Consider the following 16,301-nt stretch of genomic DNA (forward strand, 5'->3'; position numbering starts at 1 on the left):
CTCTCTGTTATTTCTCTCTTGGCTTGCTCTCTCTGTCACAGCCACCCAATGACAAAATAGGACTTTGGCAGTTGGGGCAGGGTTGCCAGTTTTGGCTCCCCCGCCTCCTCTTCATGTCCCTCCTCCCTCTCTTTAATCTACCCCTCACCATCCCTCCCTCCTTCCCTCCACCAGCCTCATCTCTGCAGCCCTTTGCTCAGCCATCCTCAGTCAATTAGCCTTCAGTCTCATCCCACTCTCCTTCCTTCCTTCCTTCTGTCTTTCTCTTTCTCTGCTCCATTTAATCACCCTGCTCTGTAGAACAGTGGCAGTGGGAGGAGGAGAGAGGGAGGTGAAGAATGTAGGAATTATAGACTCTGTCACTTTCAGCAGTTTCAGTGCGGGAGCATCACACACTCACACCGGTCACTCTGAGGCGCTGAGCTCCTTTTTGAGTGTGAGACAGAAACAGGTGAGAGGGAATAAGCTGCTGGAGTGATAAAACCACCGACAGCTCTGGGTAGTGTCTGAAATTATCGCTTCCCCGGCCATTTAGATGTGTGCAGCCTTTTTCTAGTGGCCCCACTATTGCTTTCAAAACAAATGCTATTTTCATTTTGTTGCACAATCATTCTTCAACTAGGACATGCTTTTCCTGATAATTTCTTTTCACTGCATGCAATTATTAACTTTAAAAAGCACCACTATTGGTGAGTTACTTAAAGAGAGAAATAGTAGTTTTAGTGAATGCAGAGTAAATGTTTTGCAGCTTCAGCTTTGGAGGAAGGTAGTGTGCAAAAATGCCACTTAAACTTATTTGAGTGTCTATAGTGTAGGTCCATTTCTCAAGCTAGTTAACAGTGGGTTAAGACAGGGTCATCGCTCAATCACAAAGAGAACAGGTTAAAAGATTTTAAACAAGATTTTAAGAGTTTTTGTATAACTTATTTTTACATGGAATTTATTCTTAAGAAAAGTTAAGCTGTATCTTGAGCACTTTTAGAGGCCTGGCATTCAAATAACTTTAATATCATCTTATCAGATAGCCTGAAATTTACTCAACAAATGTAGAATTCCCTTATATTTGTATTATATTGTATATTTATATTGGTACTCATTGTGCAGTCAGTCGAACCAGCATACGACACTGATGATGCATGTAACTGGTGACAAATGTTCAAATCACACGAATCCTAACTTCTTGAAGCGACAATGGTTATATTAACTTATATAGCTAAAATATTATAGAAATACAGTTTTTTCCCCTTTCTAAAAATGTCTTTTGACATTCTGATCACTCTATTGGACATCTTATTGTAAATATTGAGTTTTAATATCATTTTTGTTTTTTTTACAATCATGACATCACGAAATTCTTGAGAAAGCCTGATTGGCATTCATACATTAACATAACTCTCTCTCTCGCTCTCTGTTTTGTTTTGTATTTTTGTTTCCTAAAATTTTTGCCAGTGTGTGCAGAGGCGAGTGCAGGAACCAAGGGGTCAAGAGTAGAATCATCCCAGTGAGTGTCTGAACATCTGAGCTCTTCACGAGACAAGATAGCGCAATCTTCTTCTAAGACGAGACACACACACACACACACACACACACACACACACACACACACACACACACACACACACACACACACACACACACACACACACACACACACACACACACACACACGAGTCCTCACAACACTTTCCGCTGCCACCGTGGGAAGATTGCTGGTGCAGATTGCCATGGAAACATGAGACCCAGGCGCCGGCTGTTAGGAGCGATGCCTGACCGGCCCGGCAGTGTGTGCACATATGTGTGTGTGTGTGTGTGGGTGTGTGTGTTTGTATGTGAAAGACGGCAAGAGGCCAAATGGCATGCCCCATTCCACACAATGCCCAGCAGAGTGTGGCTCTTCCTGCCTGGCAGACTGGAAGGGTGTGTTAGTTTAAACACACTACAATGCTTGAATGCAAGATCTCGGTGTGTACTTGTTGACCGACTGTCTTCTTCTTAACGCAATTCTTCCATGTAGGCTTTAATGAACCCCTAAAAAGCAGGTGTACTTCATTCTTTTGCTATACGTCTAATCCGATAGATGCTTCTCTTGTTTGTTTTTTTTTGTTTGTTTTTTTGTCGTGCGCTGGATGCCCATGTAAAGTAGGAAACTAATTTAAAGCATGTGCATGTGTGTGTGTTTGTAATACCCAAGTGTCAGTAATCAATACGGCCATCGCCAGGGGGGCTAACAGTAAGGCAAAAATGAGTCAGGACAAAGAGAAGAGAGAAATCCCCCTTTCTCTCCCTCCAAACAACCCCCACCCCGCTCCCCATCCACAAATCCTTTCATTACCAATCATTCCTTAATTCAGATCTGGATCTCATTTCAGCATCAGAAACACTAAGGGGAAGGAGAAGAAAAGAGACATCTATGAAGTAAGGCCTCAGTCCTCTCTGTTGTTATTTTTATCATCCTTTTCTTTAAAGATGAACTTTCTTCTCAGTGCCATTTTCTTCTTTTTTTTTTCTTCTTCTTCTTCTTCTTATTTAATGAAATCACTGGGTTTTGGGTTGTACTCAGTCGCCTGGCCACACCTCCCAGATGCTGCAGGATGAGGCAAGTTGCATGAAAAACATGCACGAAGTGGAACGTCATTAAGTACACGAATGAATAAATAAATACATTAATTATCAGAATGGTTTCATGAGGGTGGAGTGACAGAGAGAGAGAGAGAGAGAGAGAGAGAGAGAGAGAGAGAGAGAGAGAGCGAGAGAGAGAGAGAGAGAGAGAGAAAGAGAGAGAGCTGGCACTTGATGGTGGGGTGGAATTCTGGGAGATTTCTGGCAATCTTGGTCGGCCACTTCAAGTCTTCTCCCTCCCATCCCACCAAACCACAACAAGGCAAAGTCCCTTATTGAAATTAACAAGCTCATACTTTTACAATTTACACACACATGCATACACACGCAGGGCCATGAACTGCTCCACGGACACACACACACACACACACACACACACACACACACACACACACACACACACACACACACACACACACACACACACACACACACACACACACACACACACACACACACACACACACACACACACACACACGCAGCTCCCTCACACGAATGTGGACACAAACACTCAGCGGCAATTATTGTTTCTGATGCATGACTATTGCTATTGTTTAAAATTCTGTGAGATGGAACCAGCTCAGCGGGATAGTTTGTTTGTGACCCCCCCCCCTTTTCTCTCTGCGTTGATGTCAAATGGAATAACTGATCAGCTATGTCTCACTGCGCGGTTTTACTTTGATTATGTGTTCTTGGGTTTCTACAACAGAAAAACAGCTTTTATTTTCTCCTACTCCCTAAAACATCAATACTCAATTATGAAGAGACTCTAAAAGTTTTAAACTCTTTGAAAGAGAAGTATAAAAAACATCAATACAATTAAAGCTTGGAAAAACGTTCCCGTGCATTTTTACTTGATGCGTTTTATTTTAAACAATAATGTACAAGATGACTGGAAATTATTCACATAAGACATTGCATATTTAACAACAATTAAAGCATTCAAAATAAATGTATTTCAATAATGTTGAATATTTGGAATGAGAATTAGATATTGGAGTAGATCCAAAAATGGACACATCCGATTAACAGTTAAAACTCACTGATATATATGGGCTCACACTGTAATCTTGCTGGAAAGGAAGAATTTTCAATATCCAAGGAATTGCCATTGAATGCATTTGAGTGTATAATAATGTTTGCTCTCCGTCTGGAGACCCTGTGGAGAATTTATGAACGGCCAAATGTGGTCAATACAGCCCCTGCATGGTGCCCTGCTGCATGCAAGTGCTACTGACACACTCCCTCAAAATGGGTTGATTCCTTTTTGGTATGAGGCCATTGTACCATGCAGCCTGTAGCTGGTTGCTCAGTCACTGGGATCTAGACTGGATTGGCATGGGAACTGGCACTGAACTCCTTTGGCACTGTTCTGACTGAAGCCATGAGGGATTTGTCTGCTTTTCAGACACTTAAGGAATGCCTGGGACCTGCAGCACTGGCCGCCTGGTCGTTCTTCATGATTCGCTCGGAATAACCAGAGGGTAATTCCGAGTTATTATATGAGGGTTATTTTGAGAGAATCACAGGAATTTACTCATAAATGCTCCGAACAGTTGTACTGGGTTCAGATTGAGCTGATTGTGTATTAATTCCTTGTTAAACAGTCAAAAAAGCACCAGGAAGATTGAGGTTAAGGAGCTTCAAACAGGTCAGATAGGTTTCACATATGAAGGGTCCCTCATATTAAAAAAAAAAAAAATGTTAAAGCTACTACCATTTCTCTGAGCATGTACACATATATTGTGATTATCTCAATCCAGATCAGTGAACTGTGTGCTTAAAGAGTTCTAGTTTATCAATAAGAAAACTTCCTACTGGAATGATCTATAGAGGAGGAAACATTAATTTTGGGTGTGTGGAGGATTTGGTGCTAGAAAGGAGTGAGTGATTGTCGAAAAGACAAACAAGCGATACCCTGCTTGCTTTTTCCTTTGATTTTTTGTTTTTTTTTTGGAAAGAAAGAAAGAAAGAAATCATGGTAAATAAGGTAGATGTAGTGTGTGTGTGAAATTATATTTTGCCTGCTCACAACCAAGGATTGCACTGCAACTCATGTGATCTGGATGTTGTAAGTAATATAATATTATACATGTTACAAGGAGATTAAAATAGACCAAATAAAAACAATGATAAACAGAATGAGTACATGTTTATTCGCCTTAGTCAACAGGAAGTGAGTTAAAAACTGCAATTTAGAGTGTGACTTTGAGTTAGTTGGGAGATCAGAGTTCATACAGTGAGTAGGCCAGAGAGACAGCGGCTCTACAGCTCTTCAACAGTTTTAATGGATGATAATAAAAACGGTAACAAGCTCACAGAAACATCAATAGCTGCAACTATGACTATGTCATTTTTTTTCCTGGCAATAATCAGTTGCAAGCTTGTGACTGCCTGAAGTGGTCGGACAGTAAAGCATCACATTATAACACCTTATTCTCATGACTGGTGATGTGTGGTGCTGAGAGCGCCGGGAGGATGTAGCGATGGGTCACACTGTCTGTCGGAGAGTAAGAGACATAGAGAGACAACAGGGAGAGAGAGAGAGAGTGTGAGTCCTCCCTCCTCATCCGGCTCCCCCTCTGCAAAGATAAATAAGGAGGCCAAAAGCCGAGGAGAAGAAGCAGAAAGGAGCTTTTGTGGCGTCCAAGTGGGGTCCCTTTCATGGCGGTTCCCACAGCATTGGTCCTGTGATGACATTCACCGTGTTTCACACACACACACACACACACACACACACACACACACACACACACACACACACACACACACACACACACACACACACACACACACACACACACACACACACACACACACACACACACACACACTAATGGCCCCTGTGACTGTGGTGACTTTCGCTGGTGCCGGGCCCCAGACGGGACGGCGAGGGCCCCGAGAGCCACAGGCAGCTATTGTGCTGTCGCCGCGGAAACCAGCCTCTTTATGTCAGACATGTTTTTCTGTTTGTTTTCTTTTTTATGTCTCTAATGTGGGCAAGGGGGAATGTTTCCCCCCTCTCATCTCACCCCTCCTCTTCACCCCTCCCCCCCCCCCACTCAATACCCATCATCCTTCTCCTCCCACCAATTCATCCACATTTGTTTCTCCTCTTCGCCTCCCTTCCTCCCCCCGTGTAGTGCCCCCCTCCCGTTTCCCCCTGGAGATCGTCATTTGTAAAGCTCTTTGCTTAGACGGCCCATATCTTTGTCGTGGTGTTGTGGCCTCCCTCTCACTCAGCTCCTTTTTATCTGTACTTCATGAGGTTTTGGCACAAGCTGGCACTTTTTCTTTCTGTGCTAAATAATAATAAAAAACAAAACAAAAAAACAAACAAACAAACATGCACAACTCTAAAACAACAAAACCTATCCCCAAAAGAATTTCCCCTTTCCCACGCTAAGCCAATTATCTTCACAAGATTAAACAAACTAACCAACAACAAAATGAAAGAAAATTGGAGGGGTTGGGGGCCGGGTGAAGAAAATGGGAATCTGGTTATGATTTTGACTCTCTGAAAAAAGTTGAAAGAGGATGCCCCAAAGTCCTACGATGAGAAAAACAAACCTGGAAAAAAAAAAAAAAAAGCCGACTGTTACTATTTTTAAGCGTTCCAAGAATGCCGTTTGGTGCCATGACTCAAAGGCATGTTGGCCCTCGTCCGTAATCAGTTCATTCTGACTGCGCTCCCCCAGCCACATCACACTCGGGAGGCAATATTTTATGAGCCGCGGGGAAAGAGGAGGAGAAGAAAAAGGGGGAAAGTGAAAAATGAAAGCGTTCAGGGCTAAGCCGCTCTGCCCCCTCAACCATGCATGCGACTGCGCCTGATTTGATGACTGGGCTCAGCTAATATTAGCCACTGTAAAACTAGTTTCACCCAAGCATTTTTGACTTAGACGCTGACTATCATTCAAGTTTATGGAGGAGACTAATTTTTATTGCGCGGACTCATGTGATTCCTGTTTTTTTTGTTTCTCCAAAGTTCCAAACAGCACGATATGGTTTGGAGAATAAAATGTGTGCAGTTGCTCCAAAGCTGCTTCAAATTCAGAAGTCTGGGAGAAATTTGCACTCGAGTTTGATTGAGCAAAAGTCCCACAGGTCATAAACCCAGGAGATGGTGCTCCATCCCTGCTTGATTCTGCCCCAGACACCCGTGGCTGCTGCTCCCTGACAGCCTCTCACTTCTCCAAATCCCTCCTATAACTTTACACCTCAGATTACGGCCTTATCAGGGAGGCATCCTGCCGACACCTCGCTCCGACGGCAGCTCGGAAGAGCAGCCGTAAGCCCTTAAAAACTGGCATAAAAACTTGCCGCCACTGTGCTGCTAGGGCAATTTTTAGCGTTCCTGGAAGGGGATTACGGTGAGTGTGCAGGGAAAGAAAGGGAGGCTTTGATGGAGGAAGGATGTGGGTAATGACGAGCATCAATTTCATCTCTTGAGGGAGCAAGTACCAGTTTTATTGGTCTTACTAGAAGCTTTTATTATTAAGGATTGAAATAAAGGATGCATTGAATAGTGACGCTAGATTTCTGTCTCTGCTTTTTTTTTTTTAAATCACTGACGCCACATTAAGTCATTCAATAAAACCAAAAAAATTAGATCAGATGGTTGCTTGAAAGAGAAAATTTTTTTTGTTGTAAACTGACCTTTTCTTGAACAGATGTCACAATTGTTCCTCACCTTTCTTATCAGACACATTCGGCACAATAAGTACCTCCACATCATGATAATCACAAAGTCAATATTTGTTTACACTGTTTGTGATACAAAAGCAACCATTATAGTTCATTAAAGTTTGGAAGAACAGATACAACACATCTTACATTTCAGGTTACACAATATTTATTATATTTAACACAATATTTTCCATGATATTAGTACCATCTATGTATATACAATGAGACAATGGGATGGTGAAAGTTTGCGAAGACATCCAATAAGACTCATATCCCATTTAGGCTTTTTCTTAACTGTAAATTGTGAAGTATGATGTCACTTTTTAAAATAATTTCTAAAAATGACATTGATTGGTTATTTAAAGTGTTACAAAAAGCAAAAAACAGTCAGAGAAATGATCCAAAGCATTAATTTGAAAAGGGTTTCAATGAGTGCCCAATAAAAGCTGAAAATCATAAACAGAAAATAAAGCTTGATAATTGTTAACCTCAGGTTTGGTCAATTTTGGGCTGATCTACAAGTAATCGTGGCAAACACAATGCCAACATGTATTTAACTTTTAACAAGTTTTAAGGGATAGCTCACTCATAGCTGACAATTTCCAAAATATTTCCAAAGCTCCCGTTTATATTTCACTTTTCTTTGCACCTTTTTTTAATGCATATATCTATTAAATGGGGATGGATTTTCCTTATAGTGTCAACTCAATATGTACCCCTGAGAGTAGAAGTTCCAGCTGTTAATGGAGTGTAAAAGTCTAATATGATGCTATCTGTGCTCTTCAAATGTCATGAGGTAGTTTCCGTGTATCATTAGGGTTAGATATTGTTCTAGCTTAATTGGAACTTTCTGTTACATCAAACAAACACAAGACAAGGCAATGTCACCGCAGAGATCTACGGACGCAGACACTTGCAGATGCAAAACTTGTTTGCTGAAAGGCATTTTTGCGCAGTGAACTAATTCTACTCCGCTCTACGTGTGGCTTGTGCACAAACACCCTGTGTCTTTGTCAGACAGGGAAACTTGCTTGAGGTCAACGCTTGGGGACGGCAGGCGAACTGTATATAGTGCGGGAGGCTTTGATGTTCGGACTTGGCTGTGGCAAAGTCAGCCAGCCAGCGTTGAGGCCCCAACGTTACCGGAAGCTCGTGGTCTGGGACGGCTCCATTCACTCCTCTGTTCTGGTGCTAAATATACAATAATAAAAAGGCTGGCAGATTTATTTCAGACACATACATTTCCTCTCAGGGAATAAAAGGACTGAGCGAGAGACAGACGTCTGCAGATTACCAAAGAACATTAAGTGATAATTACAGAGAGAGATAGACAGAAAGAGAGAGATGAGGTTTCCCCCTTTTCTTTTCCTCTTCCTCTGTCACCGCAGAGAGTGGCGTCTCTAAACTAAAGAGAGGCGCCCACTGTATTAGACTCTCAATGATTGGCTATGATTGCATTATCTGATCCCATGAGGGATAAAAGGACGGCGACACACACACACACAACCGCCACATGCCTGTATCTCATTGCTCAACGATCGCTGCCTCCTCAGAAGTCAAACATGACTTCTTTTTTTTTTTTAACTCCCTTTGTTAGACATGCAGCCATGAAAGAGAAGGAATGATTCAAACATTGTCTTTATCTTTTTCATGTTAGTTTCTCTCAAAACACACACACGCACGCACGCACGCACGCACGCACGCACGCACGCACGCACGCACGCACGCACGCACGCACACACACACACACACACACACACACACACACACACACACATACACACACACTCTCTCTCTCTCTCTCTCTCTCTCTCATACTCCCCTATGTGCTCAACTTCACCACCAGTCCACCGCACTCCTTTCAAAGCTCTTTGATCCCCGGTCGAGGGTCCTCTCCGCGGTGCCTCTGTCTGAATTCCAGAGATTCTGGGATAATTCAAACGTTTCACGGCACATACTTGGTCCCCCCCAGGAGACAGCGGCGGAGATGGAAAATGCCACCACGGTCCCCGGCTCTCTCTCCCTCCATTGTCCCTACTCTTTAATCAGGCCCTCTCTGTGGCTCGCGCTGCCACCGTGGTGTGTTGTCTCAGCCTGGGAAAATGCCGGCCTAAGTGGCTGTTATGTGCTGAGGCGCAGACCACAGGGACCCAGAGGGGTGCTGCTGGAGCCCGCTGTGCCAGCCGTGGGTCTCAGAGTGGCTAACACACTCACACACGCACGCACACAACCATCACTACATCTATCTGGTTTTCCCCGTCTGAGTGTCGATGAGTAAATCATACCCAATCATATTCACAGGCATGAGCCAAAACCCAATCATAAATCAGCGATTTACACTCCGCAGAAGTTGCTGGGTATAAATCGGAGAGAGACTGCCACAGATTTGTCGAAACTCCAGTGTGACAGCCTAAAAAGTGGGGGGGGGGGGTTTCCTGTCTTGGAGTCAACAAATGTCCAAAACAAAGGTTTTGAGTTTCCTGGAGTCACACCCTGAGGAAGGTCAGCAAGCAGCCTCCCAGTTCAAATTAATTCAGCTCTGTGTTGGGGGGCAGGCTCGTGCGAGGGCCGGGCCAGCTGGGTCAACGGACAGTTGGTCTGGCCTTGAGCTGGACACTACACTCCCTCAGGTCAAGTTTACGGGGGCTCATTGAAACCCTGCCAGTTTATACTACTTTATATTTAGTGCTTATAAGGATGAATAGAGTTTTTATGAGGTGCCATAAATTTCGGTCGCAAAAAAAAAAAAAAAAGGCGGCGAGTGTGGAAGATCATGGACGCCTACCCTGTGGTTTCCCCGAGGCCACCACGAAGCCTTTGTATGCGCCCTGTTTGCCATGGGAAAATATCTGAAACAAATAAGTTGCCTGGTCGGCACCCATCAATGTAAAAAAACAAAAAACACATACACTTCTAAGAGCTGTGGATTGCGCTGAGAGGGTGTGGCTCCGTGCAAAAGGAACTACTTGTTTACTCTTTCTGTGTCCAAAAATAAAAAAAAGGAACTATTTTCTCTCTGAAATGAAAGGCAAATAAACACGTATTTTTGAGCAGACAATGTGGGCAGACGCGAGCGGCCTGTGGTCATGCGTTGGCATGCTGGACTCAGTTTGAGGAGGAGGGCGACGCTTGAAGGTTTTGACCACTTAAACATGATTGCCATCATGATCCTTGCCAACGTCAGTGTCACTCAACTTCTCTGGGACATAAAGGCAGATGAATCCCTCACTGAAATCTGGTCATTTTCAGTCACGTGCATTTGAATTCTCTCTGTCTGACAAGTCAGCCTTTTTATTCTGCCGTCAAGACTCCCTCTCTCGTTTGTTTCAGTTGCATCGTTGTAATGTCGTACTTTATCTGCTATGCATGAAACACACAAATAGAGTGTCTCATCTAAGAGATCTTTCTCATTTTGATTGATGTTAAGACATCAATATATAATACAATGAAGAAGCAAAGACAAGGAGTAAAAAAGTCATTATAACTGTGGTTAAATGTTGGGAAGAATCCCTTAAAAATAAATAGGGACATCTTTTCTCTTTATCCAACCTAAGGATAAGGGAAGCTTTAGCTAATCCTACTTAACTGGACAAATATTTGGACAGGTTGTAAGTCAATCACAGAATGGTGGACATGTATTTGGATTGTGGGAAGAAGCCAGAGCTGAACACGCACAGGAATAACATGCAGTTCTGCACAGAAACCCCTTGAGACTCAATCTGAACCAGAGTCTCCTTGGTGTGAAGCAAGAGTCAAAACCTCCACTCAGTCGTGTGGCTTTCTTAGTTACTAAAATGGAGACGTGTTTGTTTAAAAAAAAAAGATTCTTCTCAGAGGGTGAGTAACGTCGGACTGTTTAACTGCAAACTAACAAAACATGTTTGAGTCTGAGGTGAAAAGTGATGACAGTCAGACTTGTCAGTTGTTACAGACTGTGGCTACACAAAGGTTGTTGTGCTTGTTTGCTTCATGTGCCAGATTTGATTTTGCGAACTGGAATTTATAAGTGTCCCTTTTTGTGATTAACCCCCCCCCCCCAAAAAAAAAAAAAAAAACATAAAATAAAATCTAATTTCCTTAATTGTTTCAGTTGAAACAATTGATGCAAAGATTTTAAGATCTATTCTCCAAGTCATGAAACCCATTTGAATATACTGTAGATTGTGTCTGCCTATTGCCTAACAAAGTCCCAATAGATATTCAATTCAATTCAACTTTATTTATATCGCACCAAATACAACACAATCATTTCTAGGTGCTTTTAACAGAGGAAAAACCCAACAAACAGTCACATGAGCAACAGATTTTTTTTTTTTTTTTTTTGCGATTGTGGAAAGGAAAAATTCCCTCTAACAGGAAGAAACATTTGCAGAAACCAGACTCAGAAGTGATGGCTTTATGCTGGATGGTTTGGGTGAGGGAATAGAGGAGAGGAAAGAATAGGACAGATAGACAGATAGATTGGGGTAGGGATGTAGATCTTGGTTTAGGTAGGGGGAAACAAACAGACCCTGGTTAGGGAAGGGAGAGGTGGGGGGGTATGTTTTCTTTGCATAATTAATAAATTATCAACTTAATTTGCAGTTTTTAAAGCAAAGAAATTATTGTGATTTCAAATGATTAAATCAATGCAAATGAGACTTGTATTCGTCCAACAAGTCATTATTTGTGCCGACTTCATTCTGAGCAGAGTGATGGAGCTGAATTTTTGCTGACATTGGGCAAGAAGGAGGTACAGTATTGTGACTATCGCTCAGTCACGATAACAACAGTAAACCAAACAGACCAAAAGCGACAAAACAAAATAAAATGCAACTAAATAAAGCCACCCAGGGGGATGATCCAAGCTGCACCGAGCAAGCATGGAAAACCCTGAACCACAAATTGAACACAGTAGAGGAACCAGCAGGAGATGTGAAACAAACAGCCCCAGAAAATAAGTTCTTGTAAAAATATAATTCCGATAATTATAAGCCCTGGTTGTATATTGTGCAATTGAACTAAAGCAGTGGTGCAAACCCCTAAAAGCCCCAGTATCACTGCTTTCTAAAAAGTCCAAACTGGTGTCGAGTTCCAGGTGTGAAATTATTTGTTTTTTTTTAGTGTGCTGTGAAAATCTGTTGGTGTTGTTATATAATCCAGCTATTTGTGTATGATTTAATAAACCTGCCTGTGTGAGTGGCTGCTCCATGACATTCTATGGAATCGTCAGACCACGCCTCCCGATCTATGATTGGATGAGAGTAGTACGTCACTAATCGCCGAATGCGGAACTGGTTGGCTTCTTGTGGACACTGTGGGACAATGAGCAGCGCTAAACGCGACTTTCCTGCAAATTTGAAGGATTTATAACCCCCAGCATAATAATACAGGTATAGAGGCTTTGTTGTGTATCTTAAAATGTCACAGCGTTGGTTTGTTTAGTCAAACGAAGTCGTTCTGGTCCCCTTTCCCGGTGGAATACAGCGAGCCCAGTTAGCTTGTCAACGCTAGCAACACACGCTCGTCAGCAAGAAAACAAAGCAAAGCTGTTTACAATTCCCATTTATTAAACCTGTTTGCTTTTGTATTTGTTTAGTCGATCAACACCGACACATGCGAAGACTTACAGGTTGTCTAACCTCATTTGGTGTACTTTAGTAGTGATCAATTAGAAATCTACTTTTATGAGGCAGTTTCCTCCTTTCTAATCTCCATTTGGAATGCAGTGAGATTCCCTCCATCTATAGAAGCTCTAACGTGAACTTTGTTTTACTTCATCAGAGTCACCTGAGGTACAAACATGGAAGTGCCTTGTTACCTGCCCAAACTGCTGTTTGAGCTCAACGAGCAGAGGAAACGTGACTTCTTCTGTGACTGCAGCATCCTGGTCGAGGGTCGTGTCTTCAAAGCTCACCGCAATGTGCTGTTTGCTGGGAGTGGATACTTTAGGGCCCTTCTGGTTCATTATCTGCAGGTCAGCACATCACTTTTTCTTTCCCGTTTTAAATTTGGCTGAGATGAAGTGGTTATCAGATTATATTGAAAGTTTAAATGCATGTCTTTCAGGACAATGGGCAGCGGTACAGCACAGCATCATTGGACATTGTAACTGCAGATGCCTTTTCTATTATCCTGGACTTCCTCTACTCCGGCCGGTTGGCCCTGAACAGGAGTAACGTCATTGAAGTGATGTCCGCCGCCAGCTACCTGCAGATGACCGACTTGGTGAATTTCTGTAAATCGTACATTCGCTCGTCTTTGGAGATTTGCAGTAAGGAGAAGGAGAGGTACACAGAGAAGGAAAACCAGCCTGAGGAAAGAGCGATGGGCCCTGCAGACAGTGGCACTCCCGCCGCAGCGATCTCTGGTGGGGAAGAAGATGCCGAGCCCTGTTCAGAGGTCACAGAGGCTGACAGAGGCTCTGCCGGAGGTACGGAGTCGGAGACCTCGGCACCGGGCTCCAGCAGGGACATGGACCGCACTTACAATTCCAGGGAGGAGTTTACATCTGGGAGTGAAGAACAGAAGGGACATATAGAGCAGAATAATCTGTCATCCTCCTCACCTTCTGCTCTGACACCAGAGTTAGTGAACCCTAAGATAGAATATGACCCTGATGAGGAACTTATGGAGTCCCCTGACAATAAAGACCTTACATCGTATTCTGGGACATCGCTGCATAATAGCCATCACAGCAGACTACTCCCCCCAAGTCCATCTCCTTCCCGTGAGCGCTCTCCTTTGGGATACAGTCCTTCCTTTAATGCCAGGCAGCTGATGGAGATGCTGTCCAGAGGTGACGGTCCCAGTCCCCTGGGGGACAGAGCGGGTCAGCGGTTTACCCAAGGACTAGGTAACAGCGCTGGAGGAAGCAGAATGGATGAGGGTCTGGGGTTTGGGGGTTCTTCTATCATGGAGATCCAGACTGATTGGCTTGGAGAGGAAACAGGTAGTCAAATATCATGCAAATCCAACATTCAAATCGATTCTGGCTTTGTTGGGCTGAGGTAGATGAGAATTGATGGCCTCTCTCTCCCCCTGCAGGTGATGGCTTGGTAGTGCCGGTGAAACTCCACAAGTGTCCTTTTTGCCCGTATACAGCCAAACAGAAGGGAATCATGAAGAGACACATACGCTGCCACACAGGAGAAAGGCCCTTCCCCTGCCCCATGTGTGGCAAGAGGTTCACCCGACAGGAGCACCTGCGCAGTCACGCGCTCAGTGTAAGACCTCTGTGGTTGTAACCTCAGCATTGATTGGCTGAGGATGTAAAATAATATTATCTCAGGATTTTGTGAACACTTTATGAGTAAAATATTTGCATTAGTTGTTTTGAACCAGTTCCTTGCTAGTGTAGGGCTTTGTGGGGGTCACACCATCACTTCCAGGACCCCTACTTGCTGGGCAAAAAAAATCTATTTAATCCACGAATCAAGTTTTTAGCTGAAACAGATATTTATTTTGCATATTCAAGTTTTTGTTTTCTCCCCACGTGGGTTTCTGTAGTTTTTGTTACACTTTTGCTTAACCCTGGGTTAAAGCTTGAGTTTATTTATTGACAGAGCCTCATTTACTTTTTATTTTGGGATTGTTTATATGCATTTTAACTCTGAGAACAATTACAGCATTAACGTTGCACTTTTGACAATATGACTGTAACTGACTAACTTTTAAGTGCATTGATCATTAAACTGAACTTAGTTCTTGGTAAGAATCTGCAGAAGTTTAGGGTTGTTTTCTGTTGGAGAAGGGGTTGGGAGACAAACAAGATACTTTGCTGTTGGTATTACATGATGGATGAATAGTATATTACACCATCTCAGTACTTCTGTCTGGAAAGATTTGTTTTGAGATGCTTTGTGATAAATTCCTGCTCCAGTGTTTACTCATACCAGTGCATGTCGGTGGGGGAAAAAAGGCTGTTTGCTCAAAATAAGTATAGTATATACTATAGCATAATAAAGTACATTTTATTTGCAGATACGAGAGTTTTATAGGATTTGAATCACACTTTAGGACAGATTCTTGCAGAAAAATGTTAAAAGTGTACAGTATATACGTGTATTGTCCTACCCTAAATGACTGACATTCTTCTTGTATTAACCATCTGCAGGTCCACAGGCACTTCTGGCCAGTGTCGTGCAAGAGCTGCAGGCGAACCTTCACCGGGTCGAGCGTTTCGCCCGGCCTCAGGCGCTTCGGCATCTGCGACAGCTGCAACTGCGTAACCACGACTCACGACGACTCCGCCCCCGGGCACCCGTCCAGCCAGCCAGAGGCCATGGAGCGCACGGACGGGGGCACCGATTGGTCCAGTTTTATGGACGACGTGGACGAGGTGGAGGTGGGCAGAGTGGAGGACTTGGTGGAGAAACAGATGCTGGACAGACAGCTGGCTGGCTGTCCTGATGTGAGTCACACACTGTGAATTTCTTGCCCGTCATCCTCGGGAGAATAAAACCCTTTCCTGAAACAGTTGTTCCACTGTTTGATAAGCTGCTGCCACACTGTTATGAACTGATTATTGTAATTCTAATTTATTGACGTTTTAAAAAAAAATTTATTTAGTCTGATTGTCACAGATTTCTCCATTGATTTTTTTCAGAAAAGAGGACCAAGTACTTGGCTTTATTTTCTTTTCTTTTTTTTTTTAAACAATGTTTTTGCACAGCTAATGAAAACCAAATGTCTCTGTATGACTTGTTTGTACATAAAGAGAATCGTGTCTATCTGAGGCCATGTTTACACGTACCGGGGTATTGACAAAACAGTGATATTTCTTTGCGTTTTGGCCTTGCAAATAAAAAAACACGTAACAGCAGCTCCGAGTCACCAACACCCACAAATGATGATCCCTGAAAACTCCGGCCAGATTTCTAAATTCATCTGTGTCTGTTTGATTTTAAAGAGGGGTTGGTGGATATTTACTGTGATGTTCTGCTTTTTATAGGATTCTGATTTGCGATCATGGCTTCGTGCTTCTCTATATATCATAGTGGCTCGGAACC

The 16,301-nt window shown here is 43.0% G+C and overlaps 1 protein-coding gene across 1 annotated transcript; it reads left to right on the forward strand.

Annotated features, from left to right (window-relative positions):
* Positions 1-12,598: 12,598 nt before the first annotated feature.
* On the forward strand, positions 12,599-15,721 carry zbtb8b (zinc finger and BTB domain containing 8B; the record flags this gene model as incomplete). Its single annotated transcript, XM_080515594.1, has 5 exons — positions 12,599-12,683; positions 13,075-13,267; positions 13,360-14,242; positions 14,338-14,516; positions 15,407-15,721. The coding sequence occupies exons 2-5, from the start codon at positions 13,094-13,096 to the stop codon at positions 15,719-15,721; spliced, it is 1,551 nt and encodes a 516-aa protein (XP_080371720.1). The 5' UTR covers positions 12,599-12,683; positions 13,075-13,093.
* Positions 15,722-16,301: the final 580 nt, after the last annotated feature.

This window comes from Blennius ocellaris, assembly GCF_963422515.1.
Source record: "Blennius ocellaris genome assembly, chromosome: 20".
NCBI classification, from domain to species: Eukaryota; Metazoa; Chordata; class Actinopteri; order Blenniiformes; family Blenniidae; genus Blennius; species Blennius ocellaris.